Source organism: Leiobunum rupestre, chromosome 5 (genome assembly GCF_980474605.1).
Source record: "Leiobunum rupestre chromosome 5, qqLeiRupe1.1.hap1, whole genome shotgun sequence".
NCBI lineage: Eukaryota > Metazoa > Arthropoda > Arachnida > Opiliones > Sclerosomatidae > Leiobunum > Leiobunum rupestre.
Window position 1 is genome coordinate 70,001,900 of NC_143388.1, and position 25,746 is coordinate 70,027,645.

The window sequence follows — 25,746 nt, forward strand, 5'->3', positions numbered from 1 at the left end:
GATTTTGCACTCCGTGTTTTTGTCGCGATAAGCCTAAGCGGGGTTTTTTGCCAATTTATTTTCCCTTCGGTTATTATTCGTGCATTTAATTCAATAGTTGTTAATTTATTAATTTGGTAATTCCTCCTGGGTGTTTCTACCCAGGATGGACGCATTCAAGAGATCGGTTTTTATTGATTTTAAACGAAATCTACCAAGTTTTGAAGTTGTGTCTACGGCGGTGATTGCGAACTTTGGTCTCGATTGTGCTTCTGCTTTAGTTGTCTGTGATGAGGGTGGTTACATTCTCACCTTGAAGACTTTGGCCGATGTCGAGGGCGTTATAGATTCGGGCTTGGATATTGATGGTGAGATATATGAAATTTCAAGCGTTTCTGCGAAGACTGTGACTGTCGCCTTTTCGGACTTACCTGAGTTTGTGACTGATGAAGCCGTTTTATCCAAATTAACGTCGCTTGGCTGTGAAATCAAGGGTCCGCTTGTTTGGCATAAAAAGGCATCATTCTATTGCGGACTTCGTACCGTTCGTGTTACCTTACCTGAGAGTCTGTCATCATTACCATATCGCTTACGAGTTGCCGATGCTGTTGGTCGGGAGAAGTTTTACGCTGTCCGACATGATTCTCAGTTGAAAATATGTAATAAGTGTTATTCTCCTGACCATATTTATCGCCATTGTCCTGATTTCAAGTGCTTTAAGTGCCAGAAGCAGGGACATGTTGTTCGGGAGTGTCCTCTATGGCCCCGGATGGCATCCCGCGATTTAGAAGCGGCGTCTGGCGGTGGTGGTGACGGTGAAGCGATGGTCGTCGATCCTGCCTCAGTCGCTTTTCCTCAAGGTTCTCCGGTCCGGGCCGGTAGCGGTGAATCTTCCCTCGTCGATGCCGGTGTTAAGCCTGATCCGCGTCGGAGTGCTAAGCATTCGATGTCGTCAAGTGATGGCAATGTCGGTAAGAAGCCGTCTTCTTTTTCTGGCTCTGCTACGAAAGTTCAAAGGGTTCCCGTTGCAATGCGTCTGTACCCTTTCGAGGGTCATCCCCGGCCTGAGTGGTGGCCTAAGGAGGTTGCTTGGCCGCCATCTTCGGAGAACGAATATTTTGTTCGGGTGTGTCGGTATCAGGGTCAGCCTGTTACCAGTCCTCTGTATAAGGACTTTGTGATCGCGGATGATTACGGTTTCAAAGTATAAGTTACAAATTAATGGTGATGGATTTTCTTAATGTTTTGCGGCCTTTTCTGTGTTCTGTCGGTTCTAAGCCTTTGCTTTTCATTTTCAATAAGGAGTGTTTTTTCGTTAATTTATTTCTTCTTAATCGTCTTTAATGCTGTTTAATATCTACTTATGCCTATTTTTGTTCATGAATTCTTTCTACAACATGTACTGCCTGATAGTGTTTGATACGTTGCTTTAATTTTTTTATTTCTCACTATTGTTTAATCAATATTATCTAATCGTTTTTCTTTCTTTATCGATGTTCATTTTCGCGACCGATTTATCAAATGTTACTTCGTATTTTTTTCTTGTTCTATTATCTTGTTGCATTTCGCTTTTTGTACCATACACGCGTCGTGTATTTTTTTATTGATATAATTAAAAAAAAAGATTCTCGCTTCGGGGGCGGGAGGTCCCGGGTTCAAATCCCGGAGGGACCCTTAATATTCCGAAATAGGTATTTAAACCTTATCATTCTTAACATACCGTATAATAGTCTGTCCGTTGGTCTAGGGGTATGATTCTCGCTTCGGGTGGGAGAGGTCCTGGGTGCAAATCCCGGACGGACCCTTAATTTTCCGAAATAGGTTTTTAAGGCTTATCATTCTTTACATATCGGCTACTAGTCGGTCCGTTGGTCAAGGGGTATGATTCTCGCTTTGGGTGCGAGAGGTCCTGGGTACATATCCCGGACGGACCCTTAATTTTCCGAAATAGGTTTTAAAGGCGTATCATTCTTTATATATCGGATACTAGTCGGTCCGTTGGTCTACGGGTATGATTCTCGCTTCTGGTGCGAGAGGTCCAGGATTCAAATAGCGGACGTACCCTTGATTTTCCGAAATAGGTTTTTAAACTTTATAATTCTTTACATATCGTATAATAATTGGTCCGTTGGTCTTGGGGTATGATTCTCGCTTCGGGTGCGAGAGGTCCCGGGGTCAAATCCCGGAGGCACCCTTAATTTTCCGAAATAGGTATTTAAACCTTATCATTCTTTACATACCGTATAAAAGTCTGTCCGTTGGTCTAGGGGTATGATTCTCGCTTCGGGTGGGAAAGGTCCTGGGTGCAAATCCCGGACGGATCCTTAATTTTCCGAAATAGGTTTTTAAGGCTTATCATTCTTGACATATCGGATACTATTCGGTCCGTTGGTCAAGGGGAATGATTCTCGCTTCGGGTGCGAGAGGTCCTGGGTCCAAATCCAGGACGGACCCTTAATTTTCCGAAATAGGTTTTTCAAACCTTATAATTCTTACCATTTCGGAGAAGAGTCGGTCCGTTGGTCTAGGGGTATGATTCTCGCTTCGGGTGCGAGAGGTCCCGGGTCCAAATCCAGGACGGACCCTTAATTTTCCGAAATAGGTTTTTCAAACCTTATAATTCTTTCCATTTCGGAGAATAGTCCGTCCGTTGGTTTAGGGGTATGATTCTCGCTTCGGGTGCGAGAGGTCCCGGGTTCAAATCCCGGACGGACCCTTAATTTTCCGAAATAGGTTTTTCAAACCTTATAATTTTTTCCATTTCGGAGAATAGTCGGTCCGTTGGTCAAGGGGAATGATTCTCGCTTCGGGTGCGAGAGGTCCTGGGTCCAAATCCAGGACGGACCCTTAATTTTCCGAAATAGGTTTTTCAAACCTTATAATTCTTACCATTTCGGAGAATAGTCGGTCCGTTGGTCTAGGGGTATGATTCTCGCTTCGGGTGCGAGAGGTCCCGGGTCCAAATCCAGGACGGACCCTTAATTTTCCGAAATAGGTTTTTCAAACGTATAATTCTTTCCATTTCGGAGAATAGTCGGTCCGTTGGCTTAGGGGTATGATTCTCGCTTCGGGTGCGAGAGGTCCCGGGTTCAAATCCCGGAAGCACCCTTAATTTTCCGAAAAAAAATTTAAACCTTATCGTTCTTTACATATCGGACAATAGTTGGGCCGTTGGTCTAAGGGTATGATTCTCGCTTTGGGTGCGAGAGGTCCTGGGTGCAAATCCCGGACGGACCCTTAATTTTCCGAAATAGGTTTTTAAACCTTATCATTCTTTACATACCGGACATTAGTCGGTCCGTTGGTCTAGGGCAGCGGTTCCCAAAAGGTGTTCCGCGGAGCCCTGGAGTTCCGTGGAAGGTTCACAGGGGTTCCGAGAATTCGCAGTGTGGCCATCTTTGTTTGTGTCAAGAGTCTTTTAAGATAAGTAAAAAAAAATAAGTTGGGGTTCCGCCAGAACTAGCTGGATAATTTAGGGTTCCATAGCAAAAACAAATTGGGAAACGCTGTTCTAGGGGTATGATTCTCGCTTCGGGTGCGAGAGGTCCCGGGTTCAAATCCCGGACGGACTCTTAATTTTCCGAAAAAGGTTTTTAAACCTTATCATTCTTTACATATCGGATAATAGTCAGTCCGTTGGTCTAGGGGTATGATTCTTGCTTCGGGTGTGAGAGGTCGAGGGTTCAAAGCCCAGACGTTCCCTTAATTTCCCGAAATAGGCTATTAAACCTTATCATTCTTTACATGTCGGACCATAGTCGGTCCGTTGGTCTTGGGGTATGATTCTTCCTTTGGGTGCGAGAGGTCCCGGGTTCAAAGCCCGGACTTACCCCGAATTTTCCAAAATAGGGTTTTTGATCCTCATCATTCTTTACATTTCGGATAATAGTCGGTCCGTTGGTCTAGGGGTATGATTCTAGCTTCGGGTGCGAGAGGTCCCGGGTTCAAATCCCGGAGGCACCCTTAATTTTCCGAAATAGGTTTTTAAACCTTATCATTCTTTACATTTCGGATACTAATCTGTCCGTTGGTCTAGGGGTATGATTCTCGCTTCGGGTGCGAGAGGTCCCGGGTTAAAATCCAGGACGGACCCTTAATTTTCCGAAACAGGTTTTGGAAACTTTTCATTTTTTTACATTTTGGATAATAGTCGCACCGTTGGTCTAGGGGTGAAAGAGACCCATTTTTCAATTTTTGGACGGACCCTTCCTTTCCCGTTATAGTTTTTTTACACTTACCATATTTTCTCATTGTACGAAGCAATTTTATCATCTTTTCTGTATCTTCTACGCACTCCCACCATCGGTACGTTGCTTTAGGGCTATGTTTCCCTCGTTTGGTCCGACAGATCTTGGGATCAATTCTCGGATGGATTAGGCCCGTCTTAAGACCTTTTGGGGCCCTGGGCTAAATTATTTCTTAAGACCTTTGTATGTCCGTTGTCTAAATTCAACTACTATTATGTTCAAAAGTATAACATAGGCCTACTGAAAATAAGATTTTTACTGACAGTTAGGAGCATCAAACACAGCACCCCACACAAGGAGAACGCAACCTTTCAAAAGTTGTGCATTTTTTTGTGTTCAATTTTCATTGGTTAGACGATTTAGTGCCTGCTGCGGTCGGAAGGGGAAAATTTGGAAACTTGTCTTCCCCCTTTCAGCGTAAAGGTTCGTCCAATGAAATTTGTACAAAACAATTCGTTAGCGTGTTTAAAGGCTATCTGCGTTCTCCTTGTGTTTGTTGCTCCTAGCTGACAGTGACTCGCTGTTAGGTTTTAGAAATTGTTGGTACCATATGATACGCGATGTGGTGATGAGTCAAATTATTTTAGACGTAACTAAAAGATACATAATATTAAATGAGCATAAATAATATTCAACCAACTGGGGGCCCTGGGCTGTAGCCCATTTAACCCATGCCTTAAGACGGCCCTGGGACGGATCCGTGATTTTTCGAAGCTATTTTATAATATTTTCCATACTCTTCAAATGACGTCTGTCGTCGTTCCGTTGGTCTCGCGGTAGGCTTCTCGCTTCGGGTTCAAATCATGGACTAGTCTTAACAACTTGATTTCGTTTGAAAATCGGATCCATTCCGAAACCTTGCGCATTTTTCCGATTTAAGCGCACCACAATTTCCACATCATTGCCGTGCCGAGCAGAACCATTAATTACAATAACATGAAGAGATTTACGGTTTTTAAACGATAATTGTTCAAATTCGTTAAATTTTGTGCTTTCAATTTTACTCCTTTGGTAAAGTTGTTCATCTTGAAAACTATTGTTTTAGTTTGTTTTTTTTCTTGGAAATAGAGGTTTTATAAAATAAGGTCGTCATAAACTTAATTTTGTTAAGTTATTGACAAATCATTTATAAGGGTAATTAATTAGCCAGCATTTGATTGTTTTTCTACGTTTTTTAATTAATAACGTTTCAAACTTATTGGGAACAATTATCTTTTATTACATTTCTTTTCCCCTTCATTTTTGGGTTTTAAATTTCTAGTTTTCATTAACGAATTTTTAAAATATTGTGCAGTGCGTTTATTTTTTCAAATTGTTTTGTCGTTTAGACATTTTTAGTATATTCACCTGGAAGTTGCCTATCGTCCGACTTACCACATGTTATATTCCAGAAATTTAGTTTTCCTTGAAAGTTTTTTATACATTTTCGCTATTTCGAAGTTCTCGTGAGCGTCACGCCCAGAGTATACTTTTACTAAAAATATATTTATTTCAACTTAGCAAAAATGACTATGGTGAGACGATTTGTAGTGGCTCCTAATTCCTTTTATGTTCGGTGTGTCATTAGCTCCCTAAAACCGTAAAAATTATTCTTCCGAAGTAATTGTAAGCACATACCCCACTCAGTCGTTTTTTCCCACATTCTCCGGCGGAGGAAAAATGCGACCATGATCTTGTTTAACATTTTTATTTCCATTTGAAGAACCGATATCTTCAGCTTTCAACGTGTATAGCGCTTAATTAAGAACATCTTATATTAACTATTCTTCTTTATTTAGCTGGTTCATTGCAAGCCCTTTTTGAAATAATCAGTATTTTAATATAATCATAAGTAACGCAATAGAATAAGTATGACACTTTCAATCCTCCCGTCGCTTATTTTTTTAATGATATTCTTTTTCGACAATTACCATATACATCATTACGTGGCTAAGGACTGAGAACTTTCCACGAGCTGTAACTAATTAAGTGCCATGTAACGGATCCCTAGAAATCTAACAACCAGAATTTTTCGTATCATCCGAGACCGAATAAAAATTCGAAAGCTTTTAAAAGTGAAATATTGCTTTACCTTTGTAAAAATAATGATAAATTATCGAATATTAACAAACATTTGGCCATAAAAAAATTAATTTCTTTCTTGATTTGAGACCCAATTCGCTCGTCGTTATCGTCATCATACTAGAGTTACTTCATATTACCCAACAGACAGACTATCATTAAACCAAATCGTTCAGTGTTTAACTTATATAATTAAATTACTTTATATATAATATTTTATTATATTTCCCAGTAAATATTTAAGTACGATTTTGGTTAGTAATCACCTATTTTATAATTTAATATCTTTTTTATATTTAAAAAATAATATTAAGTTTTTGACAGACATATCAGTAGTCCCATCCGTTTTGATTCGATAAAATTTGGGTTCGCCCTTGATCACTGACCTCCGAAGATAATATTTCTCTAATATGACAACGCAGTTTTGCTTAATTTTCTGGAAAGGCACCTGATCCTGGTCAATAACGTGTAAAATTATACCCTAGCCACTTATCCGGTTCCCTGATAGCAATAAGGGCTTGTATTTTTGTATTTATCGATAGGTTTTGAATTAATAAGTACCCCTTGAAACTCGCTTAACTCAAAAACACAGAAGGATCAAAATTAGGGGAGGTAACTTTTTAACGTAATAGATGGCTGTAAAGTCTGAGCCCCGGCTTATGAAGAAATAAACCCATAGAACCTCAAATTGATTTGCTTCACTTTAACTTCAAAATATTTCTCGGAAACGTATGGTTTTATGTGACTTATAAGTCCATTTATAGATCATAGAAACCAAAAAAATTAAGAACTCTCGCAAACACTGCAAGTTATTTTTTTAAACATTCATTTTTCTGGATGAAACTGCTCAAGCGAAGACGTGTAACGATAATAATAATAATAACTATTATTATTATTACTATTATTATTATAGAACTTTATTTTAGGTTAAAGGTGTTGCGCCAATCTTAAAGAACGTGCCGATTTGTTTCCAAAATTTATCTCCAAATATTTAAATCTGTTAGTTTTCGTGCATATCCATTAATTAAACGAAACAAAAATGAAAACATTAATCTTACCCACCTTTATAAAATGTAAAAAACCATTTCCTTTCTTCGGCTACCGCCAGAATCTCAGCAACATTTCGGGTAGAGGGTGATTGGAGCCTTAATCGAAATTGCTCCCCATCAAAGATGACGAGAAACGTTGTTTGGTACTCGTTGGCATTTCCATCTGTAGTCCTTTAATTCCGTCTGTCATGCACTCATATGAGGAAAGGTGTTCATATAAATGTATAAGTATATTTCACATAAGTGTGGCAGTTGCTTATCTTACACAATCTAACTAAGTTATTAGTCGTAATATATGCTCTTTGCTTTGTAGTCAAAGAGAGGTTGTGCATTGTGTCGAATAATATGTTTTTAATTTAACTATTTTATTGCGAGAAGAGGTTTTAATTATTATCTCATTCTAGACACATATATGGACAATCAATTTATATTTATGGTACATTTGGCCGTATCCTCAAAATTTAAAGGGAATGTAACCTCAGGTATTTGGTATGCAACACAAACGTTTGCAGCTCCGTCCGCTTTTGCCTTTGACTTTTAAAATGTTGGGCGCCATTGTACAGAGTAATTTGAAAAATTTAAGGGGTCTTTCATAAAGATTGCTTTGCAGGTTATATTCCCTTTAAGATGTTTTCTAGACTGTTTCCCACCAAACAGTGGGCCACATGATCGTCACTATTAGCGCTAAATAGTGTGAGAGTAGAATATAACGATTGAAAGTTGTGATTTTAGTAATCCTACATTATCCTACCGTTATCCTACATTCGTTTGGTACTTTCCAATTGTTGAGCGATTAGTTATAATAATAACAATAATAATAACGCAAGGCACCACCTTAGGCCTAAGTCATCAAGCGACTTTTAAAGCCTTTAATTCAGATGGCCGGGTTACAATGCGTAGGAGGGTGGTGGCAAGCCCTGCATGCCACACGATCGAGTTTGATATCTAAGGTAACCAACATGAAGCGAACAAAATTAAACTGTATTTTAAGTACTTGGATTTTATAGACCATTCTATAAAATTTTAGCTAAACCGCCGAAACCCTTTAAAGCTCTTGCTGTAGGACGGGCAACGTTCATTATTCTTTGCTTTTAAGAATTTGGATTATGTTCCGTCCTTATTCGGGCTAAAGATATTACATTTATTTAGTTATATTTTATATCGACCAGCCAACCAGTGTTGCGTGTTTTCCAGATAAAAGATAACAATGAGCCGCCCTTGTTCATGAACAATCAGGCCAAACCTTCAGACTTTCTATACACAAATGTAAATAACCACATAAGTATTATCATAAGACTTTCAAGGCCCCCTAAGTTTGAAACGAATGGGATTTTAGTTTTAGGCTAATTACTGACCAAACTGGCTACATGAATCCACCTGGTGGTGAAAAACTGAAACTTAACGCGTGCTCCTGGAAACTGCTTCGTAGATGGCGAGAGGTAGTATAGGTGGTAGGGGTGAGGGGGGTTGGGAAGAGTTGCTCTTTTTCACCGCCAGGTTGCATAGATCCTAATTTTGATTCCTCTCGCGCCTGTCTAGTGCTAAATACGTGGGCCCTTATGTCCAATTCAAACTTAGGGGGGCCTTGATAGTCTTATGGTAGTATTTAATAGAATGGTCCATTAACATTAGCTTATCTTGTCCTGCTTAGAATGACGGCGTGAATCAAAGTCTACACTCCTATGGAAGACTACACTATTCGTCTCATAAGACTTCGACGATATGAAGGGAAGCCCCCTGTATATTGTTTACTTTAATAAATTAGACAAGAAATTGAACGAAATGGATATTCAATTACTTATTATTTTAGTGACTTTACGCGGGTTAATGGTTAAATGATTTTGGGGTCGATGAAGCGTGACTTCGAAGCAACAAAAGTGAGATTCTTGAGCTCATCTAATTTCCCGCCGATCGCTGATGCGTGCCGCGTGATGCCTCCGTTTTCTCCGTTCGTACCACAAAATGGACGGTCGCGAATGTCTTCCAATATACCAAAAAACAACAACGAAAGTGTTTTTTCATCGATTGACCCAATATTGAAGGTGTAAGTTTTTAATAACGTCTGTTGTGGCCACTTTCGAGAATAAAACACAGTTGATTCACACTTGGCTCTTCAGTTTGAAACGATTCTTCGAAGGATGCACACCCGGACCACTTTATAATTTATAATATTCTCGGGTCGTAAATTAAGATAAAAGTTTCGAAAATCTGTGTGACTAATACTTACGTAGAAAATGGTAAGTACTATTGTGATATATTTCAAAAATACCGCATAATTAGGATCCTATACACGTATATTAAAGAACTCAGAAAGTTTAGAAAATAAATACCTTCAATTGCCTAGCTTTTTAACAGTTAGAATTGTAGAAACATTTCGGAATGTACGGGACTGCCAGATTTCTTTCAATTTATTACTTCAGTATTTCTTGAAGCAGAGTATAGCTTAAAATTCACGCTTGCAACATTTAGGTAAAAATACTAACAAACGTTTATAGTTAATCGAGATTTTAACTTTGATTTTGGCTATTTGGTTTCGAATTTTGGGATGGATATCAAAATAGAATTATGAGAGTAGAGTACATGATTTCAAATGAAATGTCCTTTCCCCGTTAAAGTGTTTTTAATTTTAAACAGATAATAAACCGCTTTTAGTATTTTCATTATATAATCGCTTAAAATCATCAGTCATTTGTACGTTTAAATTATCGTACGTTATAAGTCCATGAATCTCGATCTCTAACTTTACTTTCTGTGAACGCCTGTCGCTTTTGCTCAGTTTTTTTCAAAAAGCAGCCACAAACGACAATTAAATTTATCACCTTTACAAGCAATTTTGAAATTCTTTGATGTGTCGATGAAAATTTGTTGTTCTCTCATTCGGCCACAATTCTCATTTGAATTTTAAAAAAAGGAAAACCTCGTGCAGAGACCTCTGATCAGCCTAATATTTCAATTGAAAAAGTAGTTTTAAACGTGATCCAGGAACTATCACTTACTTTCAACATACATGTACGTTACGATTTGATCTTCTAGTTTGCCTAGTACTTTTATGTGTGTCTTAATAGAACCTTTCTTTGTCTCTTGAGATATAATTTTGTTTCGCATAATTTAACTTTGCTTTATAGAAATTCTCACCTTTTCTCTTTGGATAACTTTTCCTTGTCTATTGTGATATGCTTTCTCTTCCTCACACTTTAACTATGACACTACTCTTAAAGACCCAGGATTTCTTCTGCCAGTTTTCCTTTAAGTTTTCTTCCCGCCGGGCAAATATCCTGGTGGTAGGCCAACCGCAGAACACGTTGGCCTACCACCAGGATATTTGCGCGGCGGGAAGTAAACTTTAAGGGAAAACTGGCAGAAGGAATCCTAGGCCTTTAGGGCAATCTCTCGGTTTCTTCTCAGTGAAGCCTGGATTTTTAAATTATTAGAACCTCAGCGGTTTTCTACTTTCCTAACATTATAATTTTTAATTTATTTTTCTCATTCAAATGATTCTAAAGTTAATTTATAAATTTACTTTTTAATATACGTGTCGAACCGGTCAGTTTTGCAGTTGTTAGTGTTCTTATAAGAAGGTTTCAATGAATTGCCTGATGGATTTGGTTTTACGAATACCTCTGAAACTTTGTAGGGAATCAACTGTTTATTTTCAAAGGCTCTTAATTCTTAGAAAGCGTTAGATTGAGCCTCAACAAGTAGCCAGAATCAGTATAGCACGTGCTCTTGATTCTACTTTTGAAGTTCAAAGTATTATTGTTCAGTGTATGTTTCTCCTTATCCCAGCATCATACCTAAAATATTATATTCGTTTCCTATCCACTGGTCACCTTGTTATTTTTTAATGAAAAAAGTGGTTTTAAACATTCCGGGTTCTGCGTTGCCCCTTGAACTAGACCTTGCTTTCCGCCTCACGTGGGTGTATTGTAGGTTTGAGGGCATACACTGTAACTGTACCGCTGCTTATACGTTATTGTAAGGGGGGGGGGTACACTTTAACAAAGCGATGACTTGTTTACCGTTGGTCTAGAGATAACATTGAACACGGTCGAAGAGGTAAAAATGACCAACACTGTTTGGAAAACTAAAATATATTTATTTATTAAATTAAACCGATACGCGGTACTTCGGCCGATAGGCCTTCAAGCCGAAGTTGCAAGTGAAGTTGGGTCTTAACTTGTTACTACGCCTTGAGGGCCTATCGGCCGAAGTACCGCGTATCGGTTTAATTTAATACAGCAGTTTGCACTTTGCAACGCCATATTTTTCTGGAAGTCTTGATTCTTGTTATTCAGACACGAGAGAACCTAGTGGCCAGAATTGTCAAACTAAAAAACGAGAAATAATTGAAGGCATGGTCTGTGCATAAGTCTTTTTTACAACGTAGGAAACGACTGTACGAAAGAAGAGCGAAATCGAATAAGAATTATTTGAAGTTGATGGGTTTTTTTTTAATTTATGCAAGTCATCATCAAGTCATCAAGCTTTCATTTTAACTGAATGGATTTAAATCAGAACTAAGTTATTTAGTTAACCGTTAAAATCTAATACCTAAAATACTTGTTATAACAAAAATTATCAATAATTATAGAGACGCTCAAGAACTTTTTCCAATTAAAAAATTTTAAAACGTGGCAAATTTTCTTTGCATGAGAAAAAAAGAACATGAGATTTAAATAAGAATTCCGGTTTCGCGCGCGAACAAAGCTCTACTTTCGTCATTTTATCAGGGGAAAGATCTGTGATTCAAAAAACACTTGACCCAAATTAAATGAAAGCGATCTTTGTCGCTTGCCATGCGTGAAACGCGATTCTTATTTTTAAAGTCGCATTTGAAACGGGAAATCACCCGGAAGATAAAGATAAAATGTCACTAAAAAAAGGCGTTTTAGTCGCTGAATCACGCAGTCTAATTGTTTTAAAAGAAACGTAATAGATACGATATAATTTACGATTTCTCTTACCTTGGCAAATTTTCCTTTTAACTTTATAGTTGGATTTCTACTCGTTCGACACGGATTATAACGGAAAGCTTTCATGTTATTCTTTGAAATTGAGCTTGAAATGCGTAACTAATTTTATTGAAGAATTACAGAGGCTGGTCTTCTTTGTAGTTCACCTTTGAAATATGATATATTTCCGGAAACCAAATCAATTTTTTCACTAAATTATATAATTATATTTGGAATTATAAATTTGGATAGCTTTTATCTTTCAAAAAAATTACGCTACGGTTTTCTCACAACACCACTATTACGATTGGTTTGTATGTGTGGCACATCACGTATATCAAAAATGTAAAGACCGGCCTCACACTTGCTCAGAAGATAAATATTTCCAATAAACGGTACAGTAAACCCACTCTCTATTAGACTCACCCATTGTTTGGTTCTGTCGGTTTCCATATTTGCCTGGCTAACAAAAGAAACCAACTCCAATCCATAGTCAAGTCAAACCAAGTCAAATAGGTTCAACATTCACTTTACAGACGTAATGGTCTGCTTAAAGCTGGATTAAACCGTTTACAAGGCCAAGAACGGAAAACTCTCCGTTTGGCCACAGATTTGTTTTTACGTTGACAATCGCAGTCACGACATTTTGGCCGTTTTGAAAACTAACCATTATTTATGGCACCATATTAAGCCACGCTGTAAAGGCCATAGAAATACTTCTTATTGAATTGCTAAAGCAGTTTATTTGACACTCCTATTTCAATTATATACCGAATGAATAATTTATATTGAACAGATTGGGAGGAAACATCTGCCAAAAGTGTGGATCACGCTGGGTATCTTCTTCGCGGGCACCTTCAAATCTGAAGCCCAACTGAGTCTGTCTCAACAGAACACCAGGTACAGAAGTGACGTTCTGTCCAACACACCTTCTTTCGTCAAAAACGTCTTCGAGACAGTGAGGCGCGAATCGCCCAGCTTCGAAGCGGAAGCCGACGAATCCATCCCTCCTCCGCCGCAGCACCTCTTCTCTCAGAGTCAAGCCGTCGCTTCCGACTCAAACAGAGAAGACAGACACTCACAACCTCAAGGGCGACATCCAAATCATCACTCTTACGAAGGTAAGGATAAAGTTGCTCTACACGTTTTAAGCATTTCGGCATCTTGCTTAATTTGCGCCTAGAATTTATAAACGAGTAGATATTTCAAAGGCAAAAATTCATGAAAAGATTTCTCGAAGTGCGTGTGTTAATGAAAACATTTTACGATTTTTTGGTAGAACTTAACTCTTTGAACGATATAGATTTTTTTTAGATTTTATCTCGTAATTAGGAAATTTGATTCTAACCACACCATGCCTTCTTAATGCATTAAAGGGCTACACCTGCGCTTGAAATTCTGCCTGGATTTACCACGTGGTAGCAGATACGATAAATCGTTTTCTAGAAACAAGCGAGTAAAACTGGTTAACTTCAAACGCCGTTGTGTTCCTTTAATGCAATCTTAAAAGTCAATTTGGAAAAATATTAACGGGCTTTATATTTTGCGGAAAATAAAATTAAACACGTTTTTAATCAAAAATGATATCAACTACTTCAGCTTAATGTTTTAATTTTAAATTTATAGCTCCCTACTGGGCGTTTAGAAGAAAGTACAACTGTTTAGATTTTTTCGCTATACTTAGACTTCAATAAAAATCTTACTATTTGTTGGGAGCCGATTTCTGATTTACCATGTAGTTATATTTTCAAAAAATATCCCAAGCATGAGTTCAAACTAGCAATATTTAAAAAACTTAAAACCCCGATTTTAAAGAATGATTTAATAACAAAAAGCTGGCGTTCATTTATTTTGGGAAGCATATATTTGACTAGGATCTCTTAGGAACCTAATGTTCCATAAAGGCCTTAACTATTTCATAAAATTTTATAAGTCACTCGTTATCACACCCAGTGTTTAATAAATAATGTCTATATTTCACTTATTTCGGATTCAACACTTCTACATGTGAAACTAATCTTATTATTTTCTTAACATACCTGGCATATCAATTAATTGAAATTTCTAAAGCGCATCGGCAAAATCCCACGATGGAACGAGCATGATTTACTCTAGAGCCGGTGGTTTGAATAGTGATTTGGTGATCTCAAGGGTACAATGTAAAGCTGATTAAACCAACATCAGTTCGCTTCTAATGATCGCTGTTACCCCAACTTCTGGCCAAAATAATCACTAAACATTCGTAAGGTTTTGACTTTAACTGCGATAATTACGAATTACCAATGATTAACTTTTTACAATTTGGAAAAATGGAAGCATTTTTAATCCATAACTGATGGTTGGTGTGTTTATGTCATGCAAATGTAATTCAAAATACTATAACTCCTCAAATTACTGAAGTCGCAATTATTTCGCTTAGTTTACAGCGCCATTCTTCGTTAGTGAATGTGGCTGAGGGTTGGTGAGTAATTTTCGTTTCAATAATCCTCGCCTTGGGTTTACATTAATTCTAATATACCCTGCATAAATGTCTGTGAGTACAGGTAAAGAACCGTTAAATGCTTATAAAAATGGTTCCGTTTTTCAATTTGCAGAAACCTCCTCGGAACGTGATCATGACAGAAAGCATCACGAATCCGCGGAGAAACACGAACCACATCATAAATCTCAGCAGCCCTACATTCCAAAAAACACATCTTTTAAGAAATTCCCGGAATCATATCCCGCCGGTTCCAACAAGGCGAAAGAATACTACAGGCCTGCTACGAGAATAGACAAGGAAAATAAAAAGTACAGACCTTATGTTCCTCCTCAACAGAGAGAGGAGGTTGCGGCTAAGGCCTTGCACCACCATCCTCACCATCTAACGCGTCCCCACATGGAACAGAGCAAAGAAGAAGACCGCTCTCAGGAGTCATCCAGCAGCCACGAAATGTCAGATATGTTTAATTACGCTCCTGGCTCGTTGGAGGCCTTAGTTGAAATGGACTCGACTTTCTTGGAACGAATGTCGTCTGCCGAAAATTCGCAAGAAGAGCCTGACCGAAGCGATGAAGAGCACCATCAAAAACCACACTATGAACAATCACACCAGCCGCAACAAGCTCATCAAAAACAACACCATCGGCAACCATACCAATCAGAACCAGCACATCAACAACAACACCATCAGCAATCATACCAATCACAACCAGCACATCAACAACAACGCCATCGGCCATCATACCAATCACAACCAGCACATCAACAACAACGCCATCGGCAATCATACCAATCACAACCAGCACATCAACAACAACGCCATCGGCAGCCGGAAAACCATCATCAAGAGCACCGCCCCCAACATCATCAGCAGCACAACGCTGAAGACAGCGAGCAACAGGTGTACAAACCCAAAAGAGCCGAAGAGTATCGTGACGTTTACTTTAAGCGTCCCATTCCACCTCTCCCACCCATGCCTCATAATTCACCAGCATCCAAACCAGGTCCCCCTTACCAAATTCCAATTCAACCTAAGCGCAATAATGTAAATGAAGGATACAATCATCAGCGTCATTCACCTTCTGATAGAAGGGAGAAATCGGCCGATTCCGATTACAAGTACTACGGTGACGAAGACCACGATTCCAGTCCTAGCGACAAAAGTGATGGTTCTGATGAAAACGATTCCTCCGAAGGTAATTTATCAAAATAATTGCCTCTTCTCAAATTAAGAGCAACTATAATATATTTTATTATCAGCTGTTATTTAGGGAAATACACAGTATGTGGCGTCTTTGTAAATATGTATGTTATCGGCCAGGACCCTTGTTATGCTATTTACAATATTATTTATTTATTTTGTGGTATTTCACTTCTTTGTGACCTAAAAGTTTAGAAAAATCGCATACTTCAAGATGGCACCGACACCTTAGCAATTGATCCCAGATTTATTTCTAAATTTTAAGGGTGCCATGACTCCTTAGCATAACATATTAGTATATCGAGTACATATTAATATTGTATTAGTAAGCGGTGATAATGCCTTATGTGTGTGATTTTGTTTGTAGTGTCTAATTGAAATTATTGAAAATTTCCAATTTAACTCTTAACCAAATTTCTACACAGATTATGGATTCTACGAAGAACCAGAAAGAGATCATTCTGAAACCTCAGAAGACGAAGTACCTTACCAAAAACGGTCCAGTACAAAGGGTCAATTCTATCATAAAACAAGCCACGTAGAATACAAGGAACCTCAGGATGACAGTAACCAAGTGTATCGCGATAAAAGATCAGTAGTGCACGAAATCGTTTCTCCGGCGATGTTGGACGAGAAAATTGTCAGATCTGCCTCCAACCCGCAAATAATCAAATTGTTTCAAGTTTATCGCAACCACGAGAAGGAGCCCGTGATGGCTGACACGAGGATCACTTTGGACAAGCGAGGACAGCCCATTCTGGTGTCCTATAAATCTGAGGAACTTAACGGAAAAGTACCTCGAGTTAAAGAGCCCAAATGCGCCGGGAATAACACAGCTCAGTCGTTCTGTGAAAATGATATCAGCTATCCGCTGTAAGCATTTATAATTTTCTAAGGTGTTAATCTCATTTTCATCTATTTTCATTTGATATACTTCACAGTTGCATCAAAGGGGCAAAATTCAAAATAATATCGCTAGTCATTTGGTTACGAAAATGGTTGAGTAAATTCTCATCAAAAATTGGACTTATCAAAATATGATTATATACAAGTATACTTAACCAAATAATATTTGAACAAAATATGATCAAATCTCGGCTCAATTTGTGATAAAACTTTATGATAATTTTCGTAAGGTTATCTAATAATTCAAGTAGAAGTAGAAAGATTGATACATAGATTCTGCCCCTTACATTCCGCCTTTCTGAACTATGTAACAGTATTATGGGGTCTTCGATTTTAAATCTTCAAGGCAAAGATGGTTACAATGCAAATAATATTGCCAAATCCGTTAATAAGAAAAAAAAAGTCATTTCTTTTAATGTATCGCTTACAGCCAACATTTGTTAAAAGTGTGTGACAGTTGAAATAGTTTAACCGAAATACCGCTCAATGTAATTAATTTAGTTCAAACTCTTGACGTGTTGAACTCTTTCAGAGCTGGTGTATTCAAAGCTTTAGAAGACAAAAGCGAGTTTCTTGGAAAGTACCGCAAATTGATCGACGCCATTAAATCCGCGAAGCACAGCGCGAATAAGCATGATAACATTAGTTCAAGCTGTTCGTCTCTGACGAGGAAAGCGTTCCCGAAACGAGCCAGAAACTTGGAAGGACACTGGAAAGTTATTGTTAATGTTCACCGTTTCTCTCAACCAATAACTATTCAAACGTGCAGGTAAATATTATGTTACTAACAACTCGTGCTTCCAACCGATTAACAGTTGCGCTATCTGACATGGGGAAATAATTACGACAAATCATATATTAGTTTATCCGCGTTTATGCTTAGATATTTTCAAATCAGTTGATATGGGTCAAAATGCAACCTAGCAATTTTAGGGATTACCTCCGCAACAAACCATTAGGAAGAGGCCAATATTGGAACCCTTTGGAGTCAATAGAAATACAAGAGATTGTATTATCATTAAACCCGATACAAATCTGAATTCATTGTTAACTGACAGATCAAATGTGAGCACATTTCAGATGCTACACAGTTAAATTATTTATATAACCCTCTGTTAAAGTCCTTTCGGAATATTTAAAACTGATAATATTGATTTGCTTTCCACAAGATTGTACATCTAGTAAACGTTTGTCAGATATCTGTTCAACTAACTGAATCTGATTAGATTACTTTTGCTGGGTGAGGGTAGTATAAACGATAAACCTGATTTGACTTACTGATTTTCTTCAGTTATCTGAGAATTACAAATGGCATAACCTGATCAGTTGGCCGTAGAAAGCGCTTTCAACTTGCCATTTACCGTAAATAAACAAAAAATTTCACGTTGTTTTCAGAAATGCAAATGGCTCTTGCGGTGGATCTCAGTCACGCATTTCGAAATGTGCGCAAAATTATTCCTCGAAGAGGCTACTGGTTTTTGATGACACTAATGGATTGGTGATCGACAAATTCCGGTTACCATCTTCTTGTTCGTGTGTCAATAAACCAACGTGGAATAAACCATAATAACTGCAGAGACTTATGTGCTAATCAAAGTATACGATTACTTTAATTAGTCCATAACTAATAGTGTAGTCAAGACCGTATTTAGGTAACTGAGCACCCGTTTACCGAATTAAGAAGTAGGGCTGACTGAAAGTCGAAACTCAAATTGGCACGACAATTGAGAATCTATCAACTATTTATGATGAGTTAAAAATTAAATCGTTAAATTTAACTTAAAATAAAGTTGATGAAATTAAATTGAACTTTTACACCCTTTCCCAAAACGTTGTAACTACCGATACTGTATGGCGTCGTGAAATTAGGAAAATAGATAGTTTCCGGTTGAGAGGCTCTTGGGTATTCGTGCTAGTTAGACTAGAAGGTAGATTCGTACGTTCTCAGTTACCTAAATACGTTATCGGTTTAGTCTTTTACTATTTTAAACATTTGTTTCCTACTTTTTAACAACACTCGGCACTGAAACTAAAATATGTTTCGAAAATAAAATCTCATTTTACTGGTATAAGAGTTATTCAATTTGTACCTTTCAATATAACACTTGCTTTTAGCTAAATAATAATAAAAATCAGCTAGGCTAGTACCCAAGGCACTACCTTAGACCCAAGCCCGTTACCAACTTTTAATGCCTTTATTCCAGGTGTCTGTGTTATGATGCGTAGGAGGATGGTGGCAAGCCCTTCATGCGGCGCGAGCCAACAGCTCCCTACACTTACTATTACTGCTAACCTCAACAAGTGTTTATGGAAGGGGAAGCCGAAGAACCCTGGAAAACCCATTTTCATTGTATGAGCTTGTCTTTGATGAATTGTTTAAGAAACGCATCTATTCTTGGAACTGTTAAGTTATTGAATGTGAGGAGCTAAGAGTTGAGGCTTCAGCAGTACGTTTTGAACCGTGTAGTTCGATTTCCCCTTTTCATAAATACTTGTTGAGGTGTACTAGTGAGTCTAGGGAGCATTGTAACCCGACCACCTTTTTTAAGGGCATTAGACTCTTGATGACTTGGGTTTAGTTTTTTGCCTTGGGTAGCAGAACGTTTATTTCAAAACTTTAAAATAATAAATACACATATTCTTATTAGTTACACTCTGGATCTGTTCATGTTTAGAAGCCTCACTTATCCCGTAAAAATATCTTCATTCAATGGTTTTCGTAACACCCTTAATATTGGCTTGTGAAAAGATTTACTCTAAAGAAATTCGAGAATTTTCACTTCATCATGACAAGGTCGTCTTTTGAGGCTTAGCTTAAAAGGGGGTTTCAAGTATTCGACAATTGAGGCTTAGGTTTCGAGTGTTCGAAAATTTAGGCTTACTTTCAAGAACTCGATTCTCTATACTATCAAAATTCTTTTATTGAGTCTTTTTTACTCAAATTAACAAAAGAAAATATGAAAAATACTCGTTCAGTACAAAATGGCAGTTACCATCCATCATATTTTAACTTAAAAAATGACAGTTTAACTAAGTTAAGTTTATAAAAGAAAAGGTTATTGTTACATCAAACTTTTTCACTTTTACTTTTAATGAAGCTATGAGATAAAAACAATACAAATTTACTGATTGTACTCTAAAATATCACATACATATTCATGTGGTATCACAGTATTAGACTTATCACAGCTTAAGAAAGTTGAGCATTCTTACAATATATTGGGCTTAAGAAAATGAACTATTCTCTAAGTTGATATGTAGTAGGGTCAGTTGTTGCAAATGTTCTGGGAGCAGCCGTTCTCTTTTTTCCATCATGGTAGCTCCACTAGAAGAAAACAGTGTCTCACTGGATGCTGATGAAGCTGGAATTGACACATACTTCTTAGCAAGACGTGACAACTGTGGATATTTCCATTGATTTCGAAGCCAGTATTCCGACACACAGGAATCATTAGAAATGACTTCGTGCTCCAAATAAAAGTTCACTTGTTTACTGGAACCATCTTTTGTCTTTTTGGTTTGATCTTTTTTTTTCTACAAGTCTCCATAAACTTATCTTCTTAATAGTTTTTGAACTTGACGCACGCTCTTGATCCTGCTGCTCCTCTTGTTCTGATACTGTGGATAAAGTTTATCTCTTCAATAAACCTACTGCAAACTTCTTTTCTTCGGTAGTGAGAAGGATAGTTTTGAACCTAGGGTCCAATACCATTGCCTTTTTAAAGTAAATCATTGTTTCGATAATTCGGAAATCTTGATTTTAAATGTTTGAGAAAAACGTTTGGGATGTTTAAAGAGTGAACCTGAGGAAGCGAGCTTAGTTTGTTTAATTCATTTTCTAAACAGTGTTATGCTGGAAAAATCATCGCTAAAGTCGGGTACTGGTCACCAGAGAGATCTTGGGTGGCTACTGCAAAAGGTTCTAAAACTTCAAGCAATGACTCAATTATTTTCCATTCAAAAGTTAATAAGTTGTCAACTTTATCCATATCAAGTAAAACAGCTGATACTGCTCGCTTGTGCTCGACTAATCTATGAAGTAATAAATAGGTACTGTTCCATCTAGTTTCGATGTCTTGAATCAAATGATTTTCTGGAATATTTAGCTCATTTTGTTTCTGCTTCAATAAATTTGAGGACACTACACTTTTCTTAAAGTGACCATATATTGATATACACCTCCCTAAAATATCTTCTACTTTGGTTGCTTTAATTTTCAATTCAGAAATAGCATCTTGGATGCATAATTGTAAAGTGTGGTAGAAGCAGGCTACGTGACTCCATTGAGTCTTTTACAGCTTTTGATATGTTTCTTCCATTATCAGTTTTGACATAAATTGGAAGTATTCCTTCCATGAACGGTTGAGGGAAGAATTTCAACATCAGATTTCTTAAAATTTCTCTCACTGCTTCTACGGTGTGTGTTTCATGGTAAGGGAAACAAGACAAGCTCATGACAGCGATGCTGAAATTACTCCTCGTAAAATGGCATGTTAGACTCAGAATATGATCCATCGACTTGGACTTCCAAAAATCGGCAGTAAATGATAAGGACTCCAGTGAGGTTTTATCTTTGAGAGCTTGGTTCAAATCAGATTGGATTTTATTTAGCATTTCTTTGTACAAATCTAAAATCACATATCTTGTAAACGTTGATCTGCTTGGAATATGGTACCTGGGCTCGCATTCATTCAAAACTCTTCTAAAGCCAGCGTTTTCTACGATTGAATGCGGCTAGAAATCTAAAGTAATCATTTTGCCAATTGCTATAGTAATAGAAATAGCTTTTGGATGAGTCTTTGCTAATATTGTTACTCGAGCACAAACTTCATCTAAGATAGACTGTTTGGTTTTCTTCGCCACATTTTCTTCTGACTGCAACAATTTAAAAACATCTTGATGTTTGGATCTTAAATGAGTTCTCATGCTTGAGGTGTTTCCAGTTTTAGAATTTATAATTGCTTCATATTTCAAACATCGTGTATGACCTTTATCTAAGAAAGCAAAAAACTTCCACGCTTTACTTTTTCTGGATTTTGTTTCAGAAGTTCCAGAGGAGTCCAAGAGATCTTATTCAGAACTAGTAGAATATAAATGTGATTCTGATATATTTTCAAAATCACTGGGCTCCGAAATTTCCTCGTGAAAAGAATCACGGCGGTTCCGTTTCTTAGAAGTCATTTTAATATTTATTATTCTTAAACTAACACCTAAATTTATTATTGAACTAAAGTTCTAAAATTACTAAACCGACTGAAGAAGTTAACAACATCTAAAAGTGTATCGCTCCACCAAAAACGTATAGGGCATTTTACGTTATGGTTTTAGTTTAATTTTCGCTTTGTACACCTACACACTTTGAAATTCTATCCAATCAGGAAGAACCTATATTCTATATTCTACCAATAGAATAGCTTAGGCGTTGCAAAATTTTATATATATACACTCTTTTTCGCAGTCTGTTCGACCCCTCTTTTTGGCCGCCCGCTAGTCGGCCACTACCTGAAACCACCGGTCGGGGGTCTATGCTCGGGTCTTTGGTCCCAGGATATGGAGAATGGGAGTTAAGGGGGGTAAACTCAACATGAACGCGCCCAGCAAAATTCCCCAAAAAAGAGTGTATAGTTGTATACCTTTTTCAAAATAAACTCGAATATTTTTCGAGTTTATTCTGAAAACTCGCGAGTTTTGAGCTTATTTTTAAAAATCGAGATTTTCGAGTTCATTTGGAAAACTCGAAAAATAAGCCTTTGGCTTCAATTTCAAACTCGAAATAGTTTCGAGTTTCTCTTTTAATGGCTTTCGAGTTTGGAGTCGAGTACTCGACCAAAATCGAGTGCTCGCACATGCCTAATCAATAGATATGTCTATACGGTGAAAACGTAAAATTCACTATACATGTATGTAGGTGGATTTTTTTATTTTCTTCTCGGGTTTTTATTGGAAAACTTACAATTACAGATATTGACATTTATATAATTTTTACGAAATATCTAATGATTATTTATTTTAATTTTATTAATTAAGTCGTCAATATATTTAGTAGTTTCCTGGATTACTTTCACCCTGTAATAAGAAAAAGAACAATAAGCTGGTGAATTAGATAGTATTGCGATACGCCTGTGAAAATTTTTAATTTTGCACCAAGCATATTCGTAAAATCAGTGAAACAAATTTTGCCCTATAATCCTGGTTTTCCTTTCATTAGGAAACATTGTACTTCAAATTTTACAACAAATATTTCTGCAACGTTTTCTACAAAGCTTTCCCACAGTTTGAACGTTTTTCAACAGTAATTGCCATTCTTAGAGTCGACTGTATAGCGATATACACAAATTTTTGCAATTGTATCTCCAGCCTTTTAATAATCAGCCAAGCTAATACCCAAAGAACCACACAGGCCTAAGTCAAGTAGTGACTTGTGAAGCCAATAACAGTTGACCGGGTTAATTGCGTAGGAGGGTGGTGGCCTAATGCCACGCGAACCAACCAGTTTTAATGGTCATATAATCGACAAATTACCTCTAATAAAATCGCTAATCGAAGTACAATTATTAGTTACCCTGAACTAGACGAGAATGCAAATGAGAAGATCCAAATAATAAAACGTGATAGCCCAAGACCAACAATCAACTATTTTATTCTAGGTGAGCTATCCAATGCCATTTTGATTAAAGAAAATGCTGTTGTGTTACATTTGGTAAAAGTAATAATCAACTTTTCTCCTGTGAATGAGCTATGCAATGAAGTTTTTAGTTAGTCTTCTCCACTTTGTCCAGTATTTATCTATTTATTTATTTATTTATTAACTGATAAATGTTGTAAAGCGAGGGTAGCTTATGTACATTATTAGTTTTACCAAAAGTGGCATAATTACCAAAAGTGTTTCAATGTTATCACTTTTGAAATGAATTTTACATTCGAAGTAAAAGTTGGGAGGTGAGGAGGGAGGGTATTCATTGGGGAAGGAATGAATTTCGAAAGAAGAAATAGTGTCGCCTGGTGGGAGCTTCGAGATCTAAGGAAGCACTGGCGAAGGCTAGCACGCTTATTGATTTTTTACCACTCGACGGAAACGCCATCTATCTACGTTTTAATCTAATATACGAAAGAACAAACCAGAGAAAGGGTGCATCGTACATCCTAGCTTAACCTTCTATATGGTCTTTCTCGATTGCAGCATTTTAAAGTATAGGAACTTGCACACTTTTGGGAATTATGTCACTTTTGGTTTTACTGATATCAAAATTCCAAAGTTATGTTGTTGGAATCTGTAGACCTTTGCTCTTAAATATTATATTTAGCCTACTAATATTTTAGATTGACTAAGTGAAATGTAAACAAGATTTCTTCCATTTAAATGACCACTCACCGAAACCAGGATCTCTATTTTAAGTCGCCTTTTCCTCTTCTATTGCACTTTCGCTACTGCCTTCCGTTTCCGGTTTACCTGAACGTGTGTTCAATATTTAATTTAATTTTAAACCATTTCTTTACCACGACAAAGTGACGTCAAGATTAGATTTTGGTTAATTGAATATGACAATTAAATAAATAAATAAATTTCCTTGGGTTTAGTAAGAAAGGTTTCGCTAGAAGCCCCTACCGCAAACCAATATCATATAGTAACAACAAATTTTAATAATGATATTTCAGTGTTCTCTCGTCAATTTGAACACATATTTCCCTGTTCCAGCTTTCATCTTTACTCGCCTTTGCGACATTTACGCCAAGACTATTCTCGAATTTGGTAGATTATTTTCACGTCTGCTCCATAACTAAAGACTTACTAAAGGCTATTTTCTTGATGTTGTAAATTAGTTGAAAATGCTGAGTACCGGAAATTTTTAAACATTTTTCTGCCAGTAATAGTTTGAAGCGTGGCTATTCACAGAAGATTGCCTAATGTCATTGTAATACGCCCTTGAACAAAACCATGCACTGTTCCTCTAACCCAGCGGTTCCCAAAAGGTAATTCTGATATTAGCCCATAAGTTCAGTCGATCACTGGTTCGTAGCTTTAAAACCTTATGAATATAAATGGGAATCGTTATGAGGTAGCACTTTAAAATATGTAAATAAGCTGGCAACAAATAAAAATGGGGAATTGTTTTCTTTCGGGCTCGTGGTATTATGAGGATAATTTAAAGTTTACGATAAAGTAGTAACTCTGATTTGTTTTTATTTTTATTAAACTTCGGTTTTATTGACTGCACGACTTGTAAAGGGTGGATTTTTATTTAAAAACTAGCTTCAGGATGATTTCAACAAATTTAACTACGAAATCTACAGTTTATATGAAGTAGTGGGTCTGCATGGGTTTGTCTTCTAGAAACGGCAGTTAAATACTTCTATCTAATTGATTCAACTTATTTGATTTGTAATTAGGTCGGGGAGCTCATCACTCTAGGTCGTCAAAAAGGTGAAGCCAACAATTAACATACCTGTAGTAGGATTGGTCATCGAGGTGGTTCCATTTCTGACCTCTTTCATATTGATCACGTTGGGTTCAATTAATCCCGGATAATGGTAGGTTTCTATTGAACGAATGTTTAAAATATGACATTAGATATGTTTAAAAACCCCTAAAATATACTCTAAACTTCTTCACCGGTATTAGATAACTTGGTTTGAAAAATTAATAATACCTCTTGGATTCATTTTGAAATGAAAAAACCCTTGCAACAACTTCTAGTAAATGATTATGAAATAATTGTATATCTTGTTAAAGGAGTTTAAAAAATATGTAAATCTAATTTATATTGTAACTCTGTTATGAACATGACATTCTTAATTTGTGTAGATGACTTTTTAAATTATATTTAATTTCATCATGCCGACTTTCGATTTTTCCATAAAAATGTAATACA

At 37.1% G+C, this 25,746-nt stretch overlaps 2 protein-coding genes, 1 long non-coding RNA gene and 1 other non-coding gene across 4 annotated transcripts; 2 read left to right on the forward strand and 2 right to left on the reverse strand.

Moving 5' to 3' along the window:
• The first annotated feature begins 145 nt into the window (after nucleotides 1-145).
• LOC149945748 (uncharacterized) lies at nucleotides 146-18,673 on the forward strand. Its single transcript, XM_090176694.1, has 6 exons — nucleotides 146-1,183; nucleotides 13,085-13,409; nucleotides 14,883-15,965; nucleotides 16,396-16,843; nucleotides 17,409-17,645; nucleotides 18,272-18,673. Exons 1-6 carry the CDS (start codon nucleotides 146-148, stop codon nucleotides 18,441-18,443), a joined length of 3,303 nt encoding a protein of 1,100 aa, XP_090032820.1. The 3' UTR covers nucleotides 18,444-18,673.
• TRNAP-CGG (transfer RNA proline (anticodon CGG)) lies at nucleotides 2,624-2,698 on the forward strand. Its single transcript has one exon. It is a non-coding gene; the product is annotated as a tRNA-Pro (tRNA).
• A 2,051-nt stretch (nucleotides 18,674-20,724) lies between the features above and the next one.
• On the reverse strand, nucleotides 20,725-21,802 carry LOC149945750 (zinc finger BED domain-containing protein 4-like). Its single transcript, XM_090176695.1, has 3 exons — nucleotides 21,637-21,802; nucleotides 21,151-21,594; nucleotides 20,725-21,083 (listed from the first exon to the last, which is right to left on the reverse strand). Exons 1-3 carry the CDS (start codon nucleotides 21,800-21,802, stop codon nucleotides 20,725-20,727), a joined length of 969 nt encoding a protein of 322 aa, XP_090032821.1.
• Nucleotides 21,803-22,815: 1,013 nt separating this feature from the next.
• On the reverse strand, nucleotides 22,816-25,546 carry LOC149945751 (uncharacterized). Its single transcript, XR_016480806.1, has 4 exons — nucleotides 25,525-25,546; nucleotides 25,321-25,413; nucleotides 24,249-24,326; nucleotides 22,816-22,942 (listed from the first exon to the last, which is right to left on the reverse strand). It is a non-coding gene; the product is annotated as an uncharacterized LOC149945751 (long non-coding RNA).
• Nucleotides 25,547-25,746: the final 200 nt, after the last annotated feature.

Coding starts and splice junctions, on each gene's coding strand:
- LOC149945748 (XM_090176694.1), top strand. CDS start 146: ATGGACGCATTCAAGAGATCGGTTTTTATTGATTTTAAACGAAATCTA. Junction 13,410..14,882: donor AAATCATCACTCTTACGAAG/GTAAGGATAAAG, acceptor TTCAATTTGCAG/AAACCTCCTCGGAACGTGAT. Junction 17,646..18,271: donor ATAACTATTCAAACGTGCAG/GTAAATATTATG, acceptor CGTTGTTTTCAG/AAATGCAAATGGCTCTTGCG.
- LOC149945750 (XM_090176695.1), bottom strand. CDS start 21,802: ATGAGAACTCATTTAAGATCCAAACATCAAGATGTTTTTAAATTGTTG. Junction 21,595..21,636: donor TTCTATTACTATAGCAATTG/GCAAAATGATTA, acceptor ATTCAATCGTAG/AAAACGCTGGCTTTAGAAGA. Junction 21,084..21,150: donor AAAAGACTCAATGGAGTCAC/GTAGCCTGCTTC, acceptor TGAAAATTAAAG/CAACCAAAGTAGAAGATATT.